The sequence below is a fragment of the Desmodus rotundus genome, chromosome 6, assembly GCF_022682495.2.
Source record: "Desmodus rotundus isolate HL8 chromosome 6, HLdesRot8A.1, whole genome shotgun sequence".
Lineage (NCBI taxonomy): Eukaryota > Metazoa > Chordata > Mammalia > Chiroptera > Phyllostomidae > Desmodus > Desmodus rotundus.
In genome coordinates this window covers 35,670,067-35,692,296 of record NC_071392.1, presented here as the reverse complement: position 1 = coordinate 35,692,296, position 22,230 = coordinate 35,670,067, and the positions used below count along the sequence as shown (strand labels likewise).

Here is a 22,230-nt window from a genome sequence, read left to right as displayed (position 1 = left end):
AGCAAAATGACAACAGGGCTAAAATGCAAGGAATAACAGCACCCTTTGCTTCTGACACAGAGTTTGGATGCTGATTGCAAGCTTGGCAACTGACCTTGGTGCTGAAAAGTAAAGTTGAATTCCTCTGGAATCTATACCAATGGTTCCCAAATCTGGCTGCATATTAGAATCATCTAAGAAGCTTGTAAAATTTTTAGATTGTTATATACCTTATTAGTTTCCTAATCCCAACCCCAGGAGTCTAATGAACTCGATCCCTAGTAATTACTAATCAGGGACCTGAATTCATCTTAAAACTTTCCTATGTTCTTGATACCACAGAGATAGACAAGCAGATGGGGAATAAAACTCAGCACATTTACCTTTGCAACTTGTCACCAGCTTACTTCCGATACGAGAAAAGATGATGAACTCTGATGGCAGATACTATGACTTAGGTTTAAGTTGTGTCTGTTTACTGTTCTTTTGTTTATAGATTTGGTCATAAATTATTTTGTCTCTTAAGCTCCTAGAGAATCTGATATAAGGCAGACTCTCAGAAAGCAAAACACATATCCCATATAAGTCAATACATAAATTCAGAAGTTTCTTGTATTCACGGAGATTAATCAATAGACCTCACTTGTAAGGGCTTTTTTAACCGTGTCACAAAGTGATGATTTAGAATTACCTGTAGGCTTTAATCATCTCTGATAGACACCAATGCAATGACAAGTTATCAGTACCATATTTTTTTTAATTCATGCATGCAAATATGAACAAAATGGAACTTACCTAAAAATGTGTCTGCCAGAATGATGGATTGTGATGACAAGGCCGCTCGGAAACCCTTACTCTCAGAAGGAATAATAGTGGACTGGCACACAAATGCTCCGACCAGATCTGTGTAATCATCTGACCCTGCCACCATTTCCTTTACTGTGAAGTCTGTTATATTGTTGGTGCAGAGAGCCATCTTCTCCCCCTAGAAAAACAAAGTCATAGAGAGATTTTATTGAAGGTCACTCTCTAAACTGGACCTCAGCCAGCTAGTGACTCTGGAAGGGCAGTGGCTCTCTCCCCGCCACAGTTCTGATTTGTTAGATCTGGTGAGGGGCCCGGCCACCAGTAATTTTTCAAAAGCTCTTGAGGCAATTCCAATGTTCCACCAGGGTTGACAGTCACTAAAGTTATCATGAATACACTAATTCAAGGCTGCATTTCTCCTCCAACTACAAGCCACATTCGTGCTGGGTGAAAGCCATCTAACTTAAGGAAGTAAAAGTCATCTATGAACTCAATTCACAGGACAACTATGCATGCAAAGAGACCAGAATGCTGATGATGGTTTTAATGCCAAGGAAAAAGACTTGCTCTTCCTTGTCCTTCACAGGCTGATACGTGCCAAAAAGGCAATGCGAAGGCTAAAGAAGAAAGCATGAAAGCCATATTGCTGCAAAGTCCTAGGACAACATCAAACTTCTAAACAGCTGGTCACTACAAGTGTCTTTATTCACATACTCTTAGATTCAATGACATGTTTCTGCTCAACTACACAGTAAGTTGAAGGGAATACAAGGGCTTACATTTTTAATCATTTGGGGGGTAGTGGGAAGATGTAATTTATAAAAACTGGAGGACTCTTTAGATATAGTATGCTTAAATATACTATCATTCCAAAGCAAAGGACTATAGCTTGCTCTATAATTTCTGGGAAGAAATGTGCAAAGGAAAATAGGAATACTATTTTATTGGTCTTAGATATAGAGTGTGCACAGGTGGGCATAAAGAAAAGAATAAAGATTTTGCTTTGTTACTGCAGCTGGCAACCATAACCTATGAAATTTTCTCCCTCCACCAAGCCTTCTTACCACCATACAGGTACAACATATTTTTACTGAGCTTAAATTAAATTGTTGAGGCCAAAATGAGAGAAAAATGGAAAAGAGCAGAGAGAAACTACTGAGGTAGGAAAGAGAAAAACAACACTAAAACGGAAAGGAATGAGAATATAAAGGAAAAAAGAGAAAGAAGGCAGAGGAGAAAAGAGAAGATGGAGGAAAAATAGTTGTAATACAGGTATAAGACTAAGAAAAAGTATGATATATAATGGAATTAATTCTCATTCACTGCTTGACATAGTATTAAGCATAATAGGTACTTAATATATATTTACTTAGTGAGTAATCGACTAATGAATTGAATGAGTATGTAAACTTAGGATAGGACAAGTGTCATACCATGTAAAATTTATAGAATTTTTTGTTTGAAAACTTCTGTGGTCATCATATTCCTTTTTATTTCCTTTGTACAAAGGTTGCCACAACACCTCATAATGAAGACCATTAGCAATACAAGAGTTAATATAGAAAGAGACATGGAAGAAAGGCCTTACATAGGCATATACCTCCCAACCCCAACCTTGCCTGACCTTAAAAATATTGAACACATAGTTCTGTAACACTCCCTATTACCAGTGTCAATTAAGGTTCTGCTTCTTCTCACAGAAAATAAAATCCCATTATTTATTAGCAGAAGCTACCTCATCAACTGATATTTGTCCCCTGCTTAACTCCTTTTTATTTTCACACAAACTTTTTGTTTTTAAAACACAGAATTGACAATATTATAAACAACAGTAACCCTTTCTCAAACTATAACTACCTGCCTAAAATATAGGAGGGATAACAAGCCTGAGCCACCTTTATAAATATGAAAGTATCTCTCAAAGCACTTCCACCATAGCTCTAAGCTTTGGGGTTCGAGAGACTGGGTGAGAGCTTTGATGGGCTGAGAACCAGACAAGGTTGCCTCTGGTGGAGAAAGCTGCCAACCAGCATGCGAGGAAGCAACAGAAGATATAAGCAATCAAAGCTCAGTTTCTGACATTTGGTTGTTAGCTTCCATAGATTCCACTGAGCCACCAGCATAGGAAATATCCACTCAATCTGAGTTGAAATATAGCTCCCTCTCCCCTTGACAGCCAGAACTCACCTCATGCCCACACAAACTAATATTGAAGAAATGGAAATACTTTGTTCCTTTGGAGGTAAAGCTGGGGCCATTCATTAATGAGCCCACGCTGCTGAGGTTGCTGAAGTCGTAGTGCAAACTCTGATTTTCTTTCTCATGGTAGAAAAAGCAGTCACTGTAGCAAACTGAGTGGTCCTTTGATTGAGATTAAGAAATGTTTTAAAAAGTAATAATATAGCAGAAAAGAAAATATTAGTTACTATGAAAAATATTTCCAAAACTCTAGGTTTAAAATCTATTTCAGTAATTTCATCTTAGTTATAATATATTCTACTATAATAATACAGGGAATTCCTAAATGCTAATTAGGGCTGGTGTGGCTCAGTGGATTGAGTGCTGGCCTGTGAACCAAAGGGTTAAATGCTAATTAGATTTTCTTAGGCAAAGTTTAAAAGATTCAGAAAGCAGTTATTCCAAGGTTAGGATCCTGTAGAAAGGTAGTTTACAACATGGTTGAAATTCCCTATGTCCTTTAAATAGACAGTAACACTACTTTCTCCTTCACCCATAATATAGCATCAACCTTTGCCCTTAAAATGTTATAAGACATGCTTGCTGTTCTCCATATACTCCTATAGCCAACCTATAGATGTTGTTTACTTGCTCTGCTTTAACAGAACACACAAGAAATCAATTTTTATATTTTTGGAAAGCATTCTTATTTGAGTGCCATTCTTAATATTTTATGTTCCCAGAAACTAGCACTTACATGAATATATTAAGTGTAAAAGGAGAGAAAGCAAGAAAGGGAATGAATAAGTCATTTACACACATAACTAGCAACTTTGTAGCTCCTGAAGAAACATTACAGCGAACTTCTGAGTTTCCCTATCAAAATGTGCTTTCCCAGAGACGAAGAAATATAATACACTCACCCGAGTGCTTCTACTCCCAGGCCCACATGGGATACAAGCCTCCTTGCCATAGACCTGATGTATGGACAGGTAGGTGTCAGGTGGACACTCCTTGCACTGGTTGGTTTCTTTCTCAATGTAGTGGCCTGGGGGGCAGGGGACACACGATGAGCCCGACTGTTCAGAACCGAGGGCACAGGCACGGCATGAGGACGCCACCCCATCAACTGCATTAGTGGCAGTGATAGAATAAATCTTCACCATGTCATTGATGAACCGTCTATTCTAAAAAGAGAGCAGAAAGTAACGACTTCTGCTTTGGGGCTGAATTGGACAACCAGATTGTTTTATGTTGATCACCAAAATAAGCAGAGTGTTCCAGCCTTATAGTTTATAATTGACAATAGATTAATTTTTTTGGTTCTTTTTTTTTTAAATTTCAAATCTTCATATTAGAAGCAAAATTCTACAGTCATGGAGTTCCAAGAGTTTTGTTACAATCATCATAAGATATTTCAAAATTGGCACTAACTGGGAGTATTTGATAGACTTTGTATCTGGAAGAATAGCATGGTTTAACAGAGGAGCAACTTCCTCTCGCATCATCACTCAGGCGTGAGCCCAGACTAATGCTACAATAGGAATCTGACAGTGGCAGGGTGGGAGCCTTACGAGACTAAGGCTCTGCCCTCGCCCTATCACCAGCTCTGCAATACTGATGCAGTCACATGACTTCTCCAGGCCTTCCCCTCTCTCTCTCTCTCTCTCTAGTACTTGTCCTAACCAGCATTCTCTGATTTCTACTGAAAGAATTTGGAACAGAGAGCAAGAGTCTATGACTCTTACTATACTTTTCCTTGCTGAGATACTGGGTCGATTAAGATCTTGTTTTCAACAAGTAGCGGGCATCACCCTATCAGTACAGGGCAGCATTACTCTGACTACTTAATGTTTTTTATTTGGAGCAAAGGCAAAAGGAAGGCAAGGAAGCATCCCATAGCACATTTATGCCATGCAGGACGGTAGTCTGAACACTCGTAAATAACAGGTGGAGTCAAGTAAAATATGGGGGATGGGTTCCCCAGTGAGAGCCTCAAGAGAAAAGAGAAAATGCTCCATCTGCCACCACAGCTGTAAGGCAGCCTCTGAACAAGTGGTTTACCTTATTCTCTCCTTGGGAAGATCACACATGGGGACCCACAAAAATATTAATCCTGCTACCATTGAAACATACAATGGAATTTACTAAGGGGAGAATTAAGGTCTACTCCAGCAGGGAAAGCAATAGAGAATAAATAACTCTCTGTGTTACCCCAATCAAGTGCCCATACATACCCTCCAGCTATTAAAGGAGACATTACTGAGATGAAATTGTAAACCAACATCTGTTAATGGCCCCTGGACAAATGTCCGATCATTCACGTGAAGAGGAAGAAAGTCACCAGCCTTCCCAGAGTCTGAGAGAGCTTTTAAATAACTACAAAATGAGATGTTCTTTCTCCTAAGCTTTCAGTAACTGTAATTGTTCACAGTGTAGGTCAATTTAAAGATTCATTGTATTATTCCATTTCATATATTCCTGCCCTCAAAAAAAAAACCTTTTTATACTAAACTATTTCATAACCAAATGCTTGATTCCACATTGGTAAAAAGCTATCTCTTCCTGCAGAAGATCTGAGTGATCACTTTCTATGAATCTCCACTGGAGGCATTATCTCAGTATTTAAAAAAAACAAAAAAACAAAAACACTTGGAACTTACATCTTGACCCTGGTTAGTTCTCTGGAACGCCCACGTAAATGTAAAGGTTGCATTCTTGAAGATGATGTGAGTGTAAGCTTGTTTTTCTTTGGTTCCACCCCATGATTCCACCACATTGGTACTTTTTCTATTAATATCCTAAAACATATATACAAAAAAGCACAAACTCGGTATTAATAGATATGTGTATCCATTACAAATATGTGTTTGTATTTAGCGCCTACCCTGGAGGGTTTGTAAATGTTTATCTGCAGAACATTTAAGCCTAGAATTCTCAAGACTTCCCTTCAAGTCTACACAAGCACTCACTAGCTCAGTAAGTACAATGTATCAACCACATTGTCAATACAACCTGAAAGAGGTCTTGAATCATAGTATGTTTAAGGGGGGTTTGTTTGTGTGTGTGTCTAGCTTGGAGAAATATACTTAGGAGGGGAAATATAATTCCTTAAACTTCTCACAGCAAACTTCATAAAGTGGCAATGCTTTCCATTTTTATATTTTTCCCTGGGAGATTCCAATAGGCAGCTCTTACATAGATGTTATAAGGTCTCCCTGATTTATACTTGCTATTTCCAGGCTTACCCAAGTGCAGATTAATCAGAATGTTATTTTATGCTCATGAAATATTCTTTTGCTTACACTTTAATTTCAATAGAATAAATTGTATAATATTTTATCTGATTTCCTTAGATAAATTCAATATTTAGAATACCATATAAATGTGTAACATTCCAACCAATACATTTCCATTAACATGGTCAGAAAGCAAACATAATAAATCAGCCAAATAATGTAATACACATCTAATTTATTTTAAATGAAACCAAGACCCACCCTGACTTTTCTTATTAGTCTTCCCTTCAGAACACCTAATACATGACTTAAGAATTTGGATGGGCCTCTGTTCATTATCTTGGAGGTTGACAATATGATGGCATGAACTCAAGACATGTCTGTTGCTTTATATGATATAAATATAGGAGTCACACATGTTATAAAGCAGTCAAATGTGTTATAAACAGGTGCGTGTTGAGTTCACACTACAGATAGAAATAAGAGAATGTGCTTTTCATACATTACAGAATTCCCCACACCATCCAACAACCAAATCATCGTATACGCCATAATATATAGATAGTGCTTCATTAAATACCACTCTTCTAGATGTTTACGCCAACAATAAATGGCATTTATTGCTTTACTGCAACTAATAGCACTTTATATTTGTAAAACACTACACAATTTTAAAAGCATTTTTACATGCTACTTAATCGATATCTCAAAAATCCTGTGAGAAGACCAAATCACACAGAAAGACAACTAACAGATTCTGCTAGGAGCTACAACTCTAATATGGATTTACCAAAATAAATAATTGTACCACCTACCCTCAGGAGTGCTTCATCAAATGAGAAAGATAAAAAAATGAATACATTCACATAATTAAAATAAGCTTTTTTAAAAGGCTTTTAGGAGCATAATGGAAAGAGTTGTTAATTTTACATTAGGGAATAAAAGAAATCTTTCCAAAAGTGGTGAAGTCTGAGCTGCCCTCATAGTACAAATGGGAAGCTCACCAGACAAAAGAGCAAAATGAAGAATGGCATTCTCACCTAGAGCGCCAAGGCAAGAGAAATGAAAGAATACAGGGTGTTCCACTGACAAATGCGGGGTGTCTAAAGAGGGGTGAACACTCACAGTAGGTTTGGTAACAGAGGGTAGCGAAGACCATCTAGATGCCATACGAAAGAATCTCGGGCCCTGACCAGGTTGCTCAATGGTTAGAGCATCATCCCAATATGCCAAGGTTGCAAGTTTGATCCCGGATCAGGACACATAAAGAATCAACCAATGAATGCATAAATAAGTGAAAAAGCAAATCGATCAGTCAATCAGTCTCTCTCTCAGTCTCTCTCTCTCTCTTCTTTACTCTCTTTCTCTCTAAAATCAATTTAAAAATTAAGTGTATTTATAGACTATTGGTTCTCAAACTTCAGTGTGTATCAGAACTACCCTCAGGGCTTGCAAAACACAGAGAATGATGGGCCCCATCACCAGAGTTTCTCATTAAGACAAGGGTGGGGCTGAGAAATGTGCATCTCTAACAAGTTCTCAGGTGATGCCTGGTCCAGGGACCACACTTCAAAAGCTACTCCTAGAGCAATAAAAAGCTACAAAGGGTAAGGGGGTAGATTTGATGTGGATGCCTCTACTATTGTTTTTCTGTTTATAAAGGTATTTTGATAGGAGCATGGATAAGAGAATGGAGATAAGGCTGGATAGGAGTATACTGTTAAAAGATAATAGGAATCTAAATTTCAGCAAGGGCTCTGAGAATGAAAAAGGACTCACGGATTAAAGAAATAAGGAGACAGAGCTCCTTATTTCCAAGAGAGAATTGAACATTTAGTGGTTATTTGAGGTAAAATATAGATGGATATGTTGAAGATTAGTCATGTCCTTTTACACTACAAAGTCTTTTTTTTTTCAGAACAAAATAGTCTGCCTTCATTTGAACTTTTAGTAAGCACGAATATTTAAATCTCTGTATATCTTGTATGTCATGGAGGAAATTGTTAATGGACTGTTAACTAGCTAGTGAAGAATCTTAAGAAAAACAAAACAAATCATGGCTATAGAGTCACTACTGAATTATAACACTAAAATCTTAGCCAACAGCCTTCTAATACCAATACAAAGTCCAGTAAAATTTTAAGCTAAGAGTTGAGATTGATAGGACATCTGGGAAAAGAGTAAAATAATGACATATACATAGTAAAGTCCTTTGTCTACACTGATTAAATTTAACAAGGAAGTGTTTTCTTTCTTCCAAGTGTCTACAACATTACTTTCTCCCCTCACTTATTAATACACGCCCCCCCCACCACCAATGGCTTGAACTGCTGAGTGGTTATTAAAGGATAATTTTCATATTGCTGATAGCATCTTTTTATGAAGAAATTTTCTACTAGATTAATATTCTCTGACTTCTGTCCATTTCCAAGGCCCCTCACTCAGTCCTCCCCAGGAGGAACAAACGCTTTCTTTGTGGTTGTCACTGTACACTTCTTAGTGACTTCTTTAGACATTATTTAATATTTTTGGAAGGCCCTAAGCATGGAAAGAAAAGTAGGATTCTTATCCCAACTTGCATAAATAAATTCACACTTGAAAGAGAATGCTAAGCTTCCAGATTTCTAAACTGCCTTTGAAAGGCACTCTTTCACTTACCACCATGAAGTACAGCACACAGTCGGCCGAACAGAGCGTCTCAAAGACGAATGTTATTCTTCCCAGCTCAGAACCCATGGCTCCAGTCATGGAGGTCGGTGGTCTATTTGACAGATTAAATTAACAATATTACAATGTGTTCTGAATACAATCTGGAACAAAATTGCCACTGTTTTCATTAAACTGAAAGCCACGCTCTTCTCTTCCCTTAACCCTCGGCTCCCCTCAACCCAACTCCCTCCTCACTCGGTCTGTGCACGGCCACACCCTGTGTTCTCAATGGGGTCCCACAACAACGGTGCTCTGCTTGAATCTCCTGGTACCAATGCTACCATCCCTCCTACAGCAAGAAATACACACCTGCTGGGAAATCTCAACACTGGGGACTAAAGCAAAATGATATTGAAAACTTGTAGCATACTACTTTACAGATAAAACTGAGGGAAAAATAAATATATAAACCATAAGACACTACTGCAAATTACCTGGACTAAGACATCTTCATTAAGCATCCAAGAAGCATGATTTTTATAACATTTGGATAAAACATTAAAAACTTTAAACTTGATCTAACTAATACACAATTGATAGTTATAGTTTCTCAATCACTGATTCTATAGATAATCTTATCTATATTGTCCTACTTGTTATTTGCTAAGGATATCGCAATGTTGCTATATTTTATAAAGGCAGTGCTACTCCATCTATTTCTACAGGGAAACGGCATGAGGATTCTTACGGAAGGAAATCAGAATTGGTTTTCCTTACTTAAATCCTGGGATATGCAAGTTTAAAATCAGGTAATCATTATCAGAACCTCCAGCCCCACTCTGGATATGATCTCCAGCCACCTCCCAACCTGGAAATGATAAAGGTCATCTTTATTAGTAAAAATTCCATTAATGATTACTAACAAATTTTTTAAATAAGTTTAAGAAAAGACCATTAGTGTTTATGTTCAAAGTTAGAAATACTCCAAAAGAATTTCCTATTTTTAAATTGCAGGAACAATTGCACATAAAGGTAAACTCCTACATACCAGTAAAGACATTCCATACAATTCCCCAGAAATAATCAAATAATGCATTTTTTGCATAAAACTTATTTAATGAGAGAACTAACAACAGTTTTCTCAATGCAGCATGATTATGGTTTCTAAACTAAAACAGATGGTCTTTATGCATTCTAATACAATAAGAGGGAAATCCTACTCTCCAGGTACCAATGAGAAATAGAAACCTCCAATTACTTAATGAAGAAGATTTGGGATGTGGAGTTATTTCTTATGGTTTACTATATTGTTATTCCCAATTTTAACCCTTGTTCTGCACCCATTCACTTATTCATTCACTCAAAGGGCATATCCAGAGTGATAAGAACCATGATATGCACCTAGGGATAGAAAGACAAGACTGCGTTCTCCCTCACTGAAGAACCGTCGAATATGAGAGAGACACACAAACAATTGTCATCAGCATGGGGTAATACAGATGTACAGAGAAGGTGTTGGGGGGTGGTCTGTACTTGGCATAAAAACAATCAACATTCCGTAGGCTGAAATGGCCACAATATAATGAGGAAAATAGAAGCATCCCACACACACCACCAAGCAAGGTTATTAATTAATGGCAATGGTTTGGCATTGACATTTCCATCTCTATGAAAATGTCAATATCTGCTATTTCAATGAGTATAAAGGAGAAACTGAGGAAGGGATTAATACCAGTGCTAGAGTAGTGATTGGGCAGTCTTTGAAATGTTGTAATCAGCAGTTTATAGAAAGGTGATGTGTTGAATGTACATAAATCAAACTAGTCCTAAAAAAAATAATATGCACCAATCTACTTGTTTCTGAGAGAAGTGCCAATTGTTCTACTGTCTAAAAGTTCATGAGGTTAAAAAGAGAATCAAGCAGGTATCAACTCCTAATGCTAAGGGCTGAACAGCCATAAAACAGTCTGATCCAGTAGGACACCAGGCCCTTGATTGCACTGTAAGTAACGGGAAAGGCATTTAGGTTTAGGCAGGCGGCAAACTTGTGTCTGAGGCTGGAGGAAGAGAGATACTCCCAAATGGATGACATCTATACCGAGAGAGGGAGCACACAAGAAAATTATAGAAAAATCCTGATTCACAAACTGAACACTAGCTGAAGAGAAGCCTTATTACCAAGGACAGACAGAAGAAACAACTTCACCAAAATGTGAATTGTAAGGAGTGCGGAGATGCAAGAGAGCTGACTGGGCTCCCACATGTAGCAGCTGGAGTTCTAAAGGGATATTTCAGTGAATGGGGGGCTCCTCCTAAGAAGTGTGGGATCTAAACTCCAAGTTGGGCACCCCAGCCTAGAGCACCAGAACCAGAAAAAGAACCCAAATAACATTTCACTATAAAAAGCAGTAGAATTTCTGTCCTCCCAGGACAGACGGCTAGAGTTACAGAGAGCCTATTAAAGGGCCAATACAAAAAATTCCATTTGCAGCCACTTACCCTGGGCTCCAGCAGGGGTAGGGCAGATTGGACTAGAGCCACATAAGGAGAGTCTGGGGTTGGTGGCTCTAGGGAGTGAGCCAAAAGGTCAGCCGCAAGGATCCCTGTGGCCAGTCATTCCTCATACTGCAGAAGCTATCTTTCTCAGGCAGAGCACTCCCCTTCATGCAGCATCAGTCTGGGGGGAAACAACAGCCCCACCCACAGGAATCCTTCTTGCCCACCCTGTGGAGCTTAAGCTGGGCTGCTGAGGAGTAGTGCTGCAGTCACTTTGACTAAGTGACTAAGCCTAACAGAAAGCCTGCGGGCAGAGGCAGATCTCTTGGAGCCTTGAGACTTTAGCAGACCCTCCCCTGGGCCCAGTGCTTGTAAAAGCCAGACTTGGTGCACAGCTGTTCTTTCTGCACACATCCAGGCCCAGCAAAGGGATCCACGAACTGTGCATCACTGACAGCTTCAAACAGGTTGTGCAGGGCCAGTAACAGGCAGAGTTGGACATAGGACTGAATCAGAGTCTTTACAGATCTACCTAATACATAGAAACAAACACAAGGAGGCAGCCAAAATGGGAAGACAAAGAAACAGGCCCCAAATGAAAGAACAAGAGAATACTTCAGAAGAAGAGCTAAATGAAATGGAGGCAAGCAATTGATCAGATATAGAACTTAAAATAATAATTATAAGGATGCTCAACAGCATGAAAAAGACATAGAAACCATTCAAAAGGACTAGTCAGAAATAAAGAATGTAATATCTGAAATAAATCATACACTGGAAGGAATGAAAGGTAAGTTAGATGAAGCAGAGAACTGAATCAGTGATTTGGAAGACCAGGTAGAAAAAAATACACAAGCAGAGCAGCAAAAAGAAAAAAAAAATAATGAGGAGAGTTTAAGGGACCTTTGGGACAAATATAAAACATAATAACATCCACATCATGGGGATACCAGAAGGAGAAGAGAGTGAGCAAGGGATTGAAAATCTGTTTGAGGAGATAATGACCAAAAACTTCCCTAACCTGGTGAAGGAAAAGACGCAGAGTCCCAAAACAGATGGACCCAAAGAGGCCCACACCAAGATACATCATAAGTGAAATGGCAAAGCTTAAAGACAAGAAGGGAATCTTAAAAGCTACAAGAGTAAAAGAGTTACTTACCTACAAGAGAGCGCCCATCAGACTGTCTGTCATCTGTTTCAGGACAGAACGGACAGGCATGCAATATTCAAGGTAATGAAAAGCAAAGACTTAACAACCCAGGCTACTTTACCCAGCAAGGCTATCATTTAAAATTGAAGAGGAAATAAAGAGCTTCCCAGATGAGAAAAAGCTAAAGAAATTGGTTACAACCAAACCAATATTGCAACAAATGTTAAAGGGCTTAATGTAATACGAAAGACCAATGAATCCAAGAGCTGGTTCTTTGAAAAGATAAACAAGACTAAGAAACCTTTAACCAGAATCATCAAGAAAAAAAATAAACAGGGCCCAAATAAATAAAATCAGAAATGAAAGAGGAGAAATAACAACTGACATCAAAGAAATATAAAGGATTGTAACAAAATATTATGAACAACTATATGCCAACAAATTGGGAAACCAGGATGAAATGGATAAATTCCTAGAAACATACAATATTCCAATAATAAATCAAGAAGAATCAAGAACCTTAATAGACAGATTACACATAGTGAAATTGAAGCAGTAATCAAAACACTTCCTACATACAAAAGCCCTGGACTGGATGGCTTCACAGGTGAATTTTACCCAACACTCTGAGAAGAACTAACACTTCTCCTTTTCAAGCTATTCCAAAAAATTCAAGACAAGGGAGGACTCCCAAACTCATTTTATGAGGTCAGCATTATTTTAATTTCAAAACCAGATAAAGACACTACAAAAAAAAGAAAAGAAAATTATAGGTCAATATTCCTGATATACATATATGCTAAAATCCTCAACAAAATATTAGCAAACCAAATACAGTAACATACAATAATCAACTGGGATTCATTCCAGAGATGCAAGTTTGGTACAATGTTCACAGATCAATAAATGTGGTTCACCACATAAAGTGAAGAATAAAAACCACATAATCATATCAAAAGATGCAGAAAAAGCATTTGAAGAAATCCAGCACCCATTTATGATAAAAACTCTCAGTGAAGTGGAAATAGAGGGAACATAGTGAAACACAATAAAGGCCATATACAACAAACCCACTGCCAGCACTGTACTCAATGGGCAAAAACTACAAGCATTCCCTTTAAGATGGGGAACAAGACGGGGATGATTACTTTCACTTCTCTTATTCGACATAGTACTGGAAGTCCTAGCCTCAGCAATCAGACAAGAAGAAGAAATTAAAGGCAACCAAATTGGAAAGGTGTAAGTAAAACTGTCTTTATTTGCAGATGACGTGATATTGTATATATAGAACCCCAAAGAGTCCACCAAGAAACTACTAGAACTGATAAATGAATTCGGCAAAGTAGCAGGATACAAAATTCATATTCATAAGTCAGTTGCATTTTTATATGCCAATAATGAACAAACAGAAAGGGAAATTAAGAAAACAACCCTATTCACAACTACTTTAAAAAGAATAAAATATCTAGGAATAAACCAAATGAAGGATGTAAAATGGCAGAGAAGGCCAAAGAAAAGAAAGCAGTACACGGGCGGTAAAATGCTAAGTTGGGAGGGAACTAGCATCCTTGCATGAGGAACACTGCTTGTTGTTGTAGGTTGAATTGTGGCCTTCGTCACAGACATGTGGAAGCCATAACCCTCGGAGCCTGTGAATGGACTTGATTGTTTGGAAATAGCATTTTTGCAGACATAATCAAGTTAAGAGGAGGTCTTTAGGGTGAGTCCAATCCAACATAACTGGTGTCCTTATGAGGAGACCGACATTTGGACACAGATACACAGGGAGAACAGACACAGAGTCACACAGACACAAAGAAAAGATGGCCACATGAGAATGGAGGCAGAGACTGGACTCAAGTGGCCACAAGCCAGGGAATGACTAGGGTTAGCGGAAGCTAGAAGCGAGGAAGGATCATCCCCTACATCACCTTTTCATTTTTCACATAATCATTTACTATTTTGATATCATATACTAATATTACAGAGAGGCATACTTTCCAAATTAATAATTGAACATTTTGGAAAATTAACAAGCATTTAAATTGTAGCCTCTAAGTGAATGAGTGGGGAAATCAAGTGCTATTATGAAATTTAGACTAGGAGTAGGCTCTTTAAAAGACCCAAGGAAATTTTCAGGTAATCTTTACTAGTAAGTGAATGCACACGCAGGCACAAACAACTACTGATGCTTCGTAAAGTCATCCAATACCCTAGCCTTCCCAATCTTACTTTTCCAATGCCTTATCTTCTTCAATCTGGAATTCAGATTGCTACAATCAGAGTAGCTTCTTAAAACATAAACCCTCATGGTCAGGTAATAACTACTATATATTTTCTTCTCTTCCTTAGGAGAAATTCCTACAAGTGGATTATTGGTCAATAAAGAGGAATATTTCATAATGATCAATATATATTAGGGCTTTTCCACATACATGTTTAACCAACATTACCCACAGACCAATTATTTGTCAATCCCTGTATTCGTGTGTACACCTCACTTTCTATATCCCAAGCTTGTTTATCTTGGATAGGTTCTGATTTAAAACAGATGTAATTAAAAAGCATTTTTTACAATGATCAAACAATATTTTAAAAAGTGAGCTGATAACAATGCTAAGGAGTTTATAAAAGTAAAGGATGCATTTTGGTGTAAAATCTTAGTACTTGTAACACCTACTCCTAGTGTCAAATTTAAAAATACATATATAGATATTATCATTCAACCCACCAACAAATATTGCAAAACAGCTAAGTGCTAGGCTCTCTAAGAATTTTAAATGCAAGAACAAAGAACATTCAGCAAACATCCTATAGAACTCTGCCACACTTTCAAGTTTTCAGTAAGTGAGGCTCATCAATATTTCATAATCAGGGTCGTGGACTTCGTAGGCTAAGAGAGACAGAGATGATTTAATTAACTCCTCACCATGGCTCGGAGCTGAGCCAGACAAAACCAATATAGGGGGAAATGCTGTCACATACTCTTTAAAACGGCAAACAACATAGATCTCATTACCGCCCCCTGCTAACCTCTTCTGGTATTTATAACCATAATTGGTCCTCCTCAGTATCTACCTGTACACAGACTCCAAAAATGCACAATCGTTTATACTTTTATAGGAAAGTCATCCAGCTGTAACACCAGATTTACTATTTCTATGTGAGGGCTCGAAGACATACAAGTAGCCAAATAAGGCTGAAGTCCTTCACACCCACATGTAGTATGTTTCAAAGTGCCGAACCCGAAAGTCTCTGCTGCCAAAATATATCAGGTAGGCTGACTCTGAACTCACCATTCATTCCATCACACTTTGAATTTCCAACATTAAAGCAGGAAGTTTTCATGTTGCCAGGAAGGACATTCCACCACTTATATTCAAAGCCAAGTGCCGGCTCTGTTCCTGCTGGGCACTGTCTACATTCTACAGGAGACAAGTGGGGTGGACAATCACAGTTAAACTTCATATCAACAATTTCCGCTTCCTCTGCTTAAAGCCCTGCTAAATTTTAATTAGCAGAGTGGGAAGTGGGAAGGAGAGAGATTGAGCCACCCATTTCCTTAAGAATTAATACTTTTTTCAAAAGCAGTCTGGAAAGAAAAATAATTCTGGAGATATTATACACATGAATACTTACCTGAAAAAGGAAAAGGTAAACATAAGATCTTTAAAAATAATTTTCTCCTTCATTTTTGGGAGTAACTGCTAATATTAAATTATACTTTACATGAAGAGTAACTCTGAAACAAGTTCTCTTACATGTGAATTTAGAATCAGTACCATCCACTTCATGAATAAGGAAATATTTTACACTTCCTATTGGTTACTATATGGAACAGAAAATCATGCATTCCATTTAATTGTGGGATAATTACTTGAAATTCAAAATATTGGCTATGTCAAAAAATGATACTGGGAATTGAGGGCGATGGAAAGCATTTAGGTTTTTGAATAAATCTGATTTAAATTAACATCTGCACTATTGAAATGGAAGGGTCTTTTCTAACCATTTCTGAATTTACCCAAGACACTTTGCATTATTACATCAGTAAGAGAAGGGGCAGGGAGAGAAAATCGTCACTGAACAAACAGTTCCTGGTACCGAAGCACTGCAGGAGACATTTTTATTATACATAACCTGCTCGCTCGGTGATGACGAGCTAGACATTATTACCTGCAATTTTACAGATGAGAAGATTGAGGTTCAGAAGGGTGGAGTAACTCAGATAAATCACACTATTTGTAGCCTGCAGGATGAGGACTCCTGCCCAAGTCGATTTGACTCCCGAGTCCTTTTTATGTTCTCTCTCAGAGGCTCCGAATATTAAATATCTGGAATGGCTATATTCAAGTAAGGAACCTGCAACTAAAATGTACTGTAATCCTTTGTCTGCCAAAATTGAAACTAATTCTGTAACCACTTTCTGTATTGCTTGGGAAGTACTAAAATTTTCCCAACTACACACTTTGAAACAATTTACTTAGGGACTATAATATGCCACATGATCAAGATGAGCAATTTTTGACATTATCGTAGCACAGAATGTGATTTATTATTTCCAAGCTGGATGAGAAGACATTATATTTTATGCTTACATCGATATATGTGTATGCATACACTGGAAAAGAAGCGCTTATCCTTAATCACTTAATATGGTGCAATTTCTTATCAGTACCCAAAGGCTGAGTCACCTCATTAAGACTGCATTACATAAAAAGCCATCAAAAGCTATCCTTATGATATATTAAATAAACCATTGCAGTCTCGTGGTGCCATTATTATATTTCTCAATGCCACTTCAATCTCTGAGAAAAGTACGTTTTAAAGAATGATTTCCTAAGAACAATTTGGAACAAAGAAGTCACAGTAGTCCAACAAGATTCTTATGCTAAAGGTCCAATTATTGGACCAACTGATATCCTACCCTTTGTTCCATCTGAAAACGTCCCAGGAGGGCAGGGATGGCAAGAAGATGATCCATTGTTATAAAATCCAGGGTTGCAAGGCGGACAATCCTTCTTCTCTCCAGAAGGGGGCAACCTAATAGCATCTGTGAGATCTTCCCTGCAGATTTTGGGCTCTATCCACTTGTACATTATCTGCGTCTGCAAAAAAGGTTTGTAAGTCATCTAACAGCCTCTATGTGCTTTAAACTTCCAAAACACAAATGTTAAACTGACAGCCTAGAAAATTCCGAATATTGGCAGAATAGAAGGGCCAAATAAAGACAATCTAAAATGTCAGTAACAGAATGAGACAAAAGGAAAAAACAACTTTAGTGGGAAAATGGCCACTATTTCCAAGTATTTTTACCCTAAGCTACAGGTGGCTTTACCTCATACATAGCACATTCCTCATCATGAAATTCCTCTTTAAAACACAGATAACGTGGTGATAGCCCTTACTCTCCTATCCACTCATTCACTTTATTCCTTTACCGACATAAGTCTATGCAGAGGCGTTTTCATTTGGAGACCTGCACTGCTCTCTTCCTCTCCCTCAACCACAGTACCTATCACCAGGCTTTCCACATAGTGACCACCCCCACCCCCCGCAAAATATAATTATTTTTTTAAAGGAACATATATAGTTTCACATTTTAATCCTGTTATTTCATAGATATTGGTAGTAGCCCTCCATGTCTTTTCCAGTATCCTGATGTTAGACTCCAAGATCTGTAGCAAAATATTTCCTTCTGACGATTTCAGGCCCTCTTGCATGTATGCCAGACATCAGGATTGAGACAGCCTCTGGGCTTCGGAGGACAATGTCAGGGTCAGTAAATGTGGTACTCACACCTTCCCAGACCACATCAATATTACAACTAAACTACAGAACAACCATCATTCATAACTGCCCCACGTCAGGCCCCAAGCACAGGGTTCCAGTCTGGAAGGAGAAGTCCTCATAATTTCTGGCAGTGAAAACCAGCCGGCACTGTGGCTGAGTGAGACAGAGGGCTTCTAGAGTCCCAGGCATTGCTCTTAAAGGGCCTGTGCGTGGACATGCTCAAACTCACTCACTCTGAGCTCCAGCACTGGGGCAGCAGCTCAAAAGACACCAGAGACACACGGAAAAAAACTGAATTGTCTGGTTCTGGCGTGAGAGCTGGAGGGTCAGCTTTCTCTCAAATAGAAGTGCTGGCAGAAGCCGTTGTTCCTTTATTGAGCCCTCCCCCTGAAGGTGTACGGTGGCACCACATCTGAGTCTCTGTCAACCTGACAAACACTGCTCACCCTGCCCTCGTGATTCCGAGACCCTGCCCCACCCAACCTGTGGGCATGCCCAAGCCACTTCCAGTGGTTTCTATACAAATGTTGTCTTGGCTCATGCTGCACACTTCCCTAAAATCTATAAAAACTTCACAAACCCCATACCTCTTGCTAAGTGGCCCCCGGCCTAGCACTAGTGGCAGGCAGCCTCACTTTGAAGCCTGGCCTTTCTAGGGCACCTCCCAGCCAAGCAAAAGTAGCAGTCATCTTCAGATCACATTATAGTTCATGAAGGGCAGCCCCAAGTAGGACACAGGAGATGGCTGAGTGTGGCCTGTACCTCCAAGGAGGCCCCAGGGCCAGCACCCCTGGTGGCCAGCTTCAGACCATGCCAGAGCACCACCCAACCACCTCCACAAGCAGCACACTCAAGGGGTGGACTTGGCAGGCATCAGAGCTTCACTGAAGTGAGCTCTGCTCCAGGGGGTCGGCCCCCACATAGCAGCTCCTCCACTGTAGTCCAAACTGGTCCTCATAGCCGACTGACTTGGGGGTCAATCCCTCCCATTCATGTACCAACAGCAGTCAAGGCTTAACTACATAGAAGGGTTCACACAGCCCACACAGGGGGTGCAGTTGGAGGCCCAGCTTAGGTGAGCAGGAAGGCTATGTCACTGGGCCTTACAGGATACTTACTACATAAGGCCATTCTACCCAAGACTAGGAGACTCAGCATATCTACCTAATACAGTGATTTGTCAACTAGTGTGCAACAACAAATTGGTGTGCACAATAATTTTTAAAACAGGCAATACCTGACTATTTAGTCAGAGGCACTGACCTCTTTTCCCTTAGATTGTCAAAAAAAAAATTACAACAGCCAACACAATAACCATCCAGTGTGAATGAACTAAACTTATACCTATTTTTGTATATAATCAGCAAAATATATATTTTTTGGTGTGCCACAGAATTTTAGTAATTACTTTGTGTGTGCCATGAGATGAAAAAGCCACTGACCTAATACACATAGTCAAAAACAGAGAGGCAGCCAAAATGAGGAGACAAAGAAACATGTTCCAAATAAAAGGACAGGAGAAATCTCCAGAATAAGAACTAAATAAAATGGAGGCGAGCAAACTACCAGACCCAGAGTTCAAAACACTGGTTATAAGGATGGTCAAGAAACTTCACAAAAATTTCAAAAGCACTAACAAGGCCACAGAAACCGTAAAATAGAATACAATAAATGAAATGAAGAAAACACTAGAAGGAATCAGTATAACATTAAGATGATGCAGAGGATTGAATGAGCAATTTGGAAGACAAGGTAGCAGAAACAGAGTAGCAAAAAAAAAAATACTTTTTAAAGAATAAGGGTAGAGACTCCTGAGACAACATCAAGCGTAACAATATCCACATTAAAAAGGTACCAGAAGGAGGAGAGAGAGAGCAAGAAATTGAAAACCTGTTTGAAGAAATAACAACTGAAAACTTCCCTAACCTGGTGAAGGAAAAAGACATTCAACTTCAGAAAGTACAGAGAATTCCGAACAAGATGAACCCAAAGAGGTCCACACCAAGACTCATCATAATTAAAATAAAAGCACCAAAAGAGGAGCAGCTAGTTACTTACAGGGGAGCTCACGTGAGACTGTCAACTGATCTCTCAACAGAAACACTGCAGACCAGAAGAGATTGGCAGAAAATAATCAAAGTGAAGAAAAGCCAAGACCTACAGCCAAGATTACTGTACTCAGCAAAGCTATCATTTAGAATCAACAAACAGATAAAGAGCTCCCCAGACAAGAAAAAGCTAAAGTAGTTCATCACCACCAAACCAGTATTACAAGAAATGTTAAACAGTCTTCTTTAAGAAGAAAAAAAGATATAAATAATAATAGTAATATGAATAACAAGGTGGCAATAAATATATACCTATCAACAATTACTTTAAATGCAAATGGACTAACTGCTCCAATAAAAAACATATGGTGGCTGAATAGACAAGAAGACAAGGCCCTTGTAGATGCTGTCTATAAGAGATTCGCTTCAGATAAGAAGACACACACAGACTGAAAGTACAGAGATGGGGGCGGGGAATTCATGAAAATAGAAACAAACAAAAAACTATGATAGCAATATGTATACCAGACAAAATAGACTTTAAAACAAGGGACAAAGAAGGACCCAGCAATTACACTTCTGGGTATTTATCTGAAAAAAACCAAAACCCTAAACTGAAAAACATAGGCATCCATGTGTTCACTGCAGCACTACTTACAATAGCCAAGACATGAAAGTAACATGCAGATGAATGGATGAAGAAGTGGTGCACATATACAATGTAGTATGACTCAGCCACAACAAAGAACGAAATCTTGTCATCTACAACAACATGGATAGACCTACAGGGTACATGCTGAGTGAAGTGTCTGAGAAGGACAAATGCCGTATGATTTCATTTAGATATGGAATCTAAAAAATAAAATAAATGAACAAGCAGGAAACAGACTCATAGATACGCAGAATGTTCGGACGGTTGCCACATGGGAGCGGGGTTGGGAGGATGGGTGAAAGAGGAGAAGGGACTAAGAAGCAGAAAGTGGTAGTTACAGAATAGCCACCGGGATGTAAAGTGCAGCATAGGGAACATAATCAATAATATTGTAATAACTATGGATGGGGTCAGATGGGTACATTTTTATTGGGGTAATCACTTTGTAATTTTTATAAATGTCTAATCACTGGGTTATACACCAAAAACTAAAGTAATATTGTAAGTCAACTGTAACTGAAAAATAAAGATATTTTTTTTTTAAAAGACAGCTGCTAACTTCAAAGAGGGAAGTCCTTTATCCTTACCCTTTCGTTCTTCCTCACACACGCACACACACCACCCCCACATAGAACAAAATATAACAAAATAGCTATGGCTCCGTGAAACTCAGAAAGTTACCATTTTTAAATTATTCTCTTTTGAAACCAAAACATGAAATGGGTTAGCCATTTCAAAAACAAATGGTGGTTATCAGTGGGGGAAAAGGTATTCCAAATGTAAAAAAATAAAAAATTCTTTCATAACTAAATACAGTTTTTTAAAAAGAAATCAATAGCTTCTTTCATTAGACATAGAATCTACTGAGAGTATCTTTCTCCTTGAAAACAACTTCCGCAATAATAAGTCTAATATTGAAGCTGGAGAACCAAAATTAAAGGCAATCCTCTATAGCCACTTTCAGTTTATAGAAAATCATATAAGCCCATAGTAAGCCCTTTAGGCCACTCAATTTTATTCTCTTATGGAAGAGTAAACTATCTTTATTTGGAAAAGGATGCTTAAGAAAATGGTTTAAAAGTTATATGTCTCAACAGAATTATAAATATTTTTTTTCATTTTACAACTCTCTTTCTGCATTCATTTTATGAGCTACGCCATGAAACGGTCTAACCAGCCACTTCATCCGTCTGCCACTCTCTCACCATCTGTACAATGATGGCCATTCCTGACCGAGCT

The 22,230-nt window shown here is 38.5% G+C and overlaps 1 protein-coding gene across 2 annotated transcripts in view; it reads right to left on the bottom strand.

The window, feature by feature from the left end:
- Positions 1-22,230, bottom strand: part of ELAPOR2 (endosome-lysosome associated apoptosis and autophagy regulator family member 2) — a 172,623-nt gene that overhangs the window by 35,713 nt on the left and 114,680 nt on the right. For both annotated transcript variants that reach the window (XM_024557609.3, XM_053927017.1), the window contains 8 exons: positions 17,426-17,606; positions 15,795-15,923; positions 9,630-9,720; positions 8,862-8,964; positions 5,628-5,765; positions 3,888-4,151; positions 2,974-3,147; positions 775-964 (listed from right to left, as the gene is read on the bottom strand). In XM_024557609.3, the coding sequence (XP_024413377.2) occupies positions 775-964; positions 2,974-3,147; positions 3,888-4,151; positions 5,628-5,765; positions 8,862-8,964; positions 9,630-9,720; positions 15,795-15,923; positions 17,426-17,606 (1,270 nt within the window). The remainder of the gene's footprint in view (positions 1-774; positions 965-2,973; positions 3,148-3,887; positions 4,152-5,627; positions 5,766-8,861; positions 8,965-9,629; positions 9,721-15,794; positions 15,924-17,425; positions 17,607-22,230) is intronic.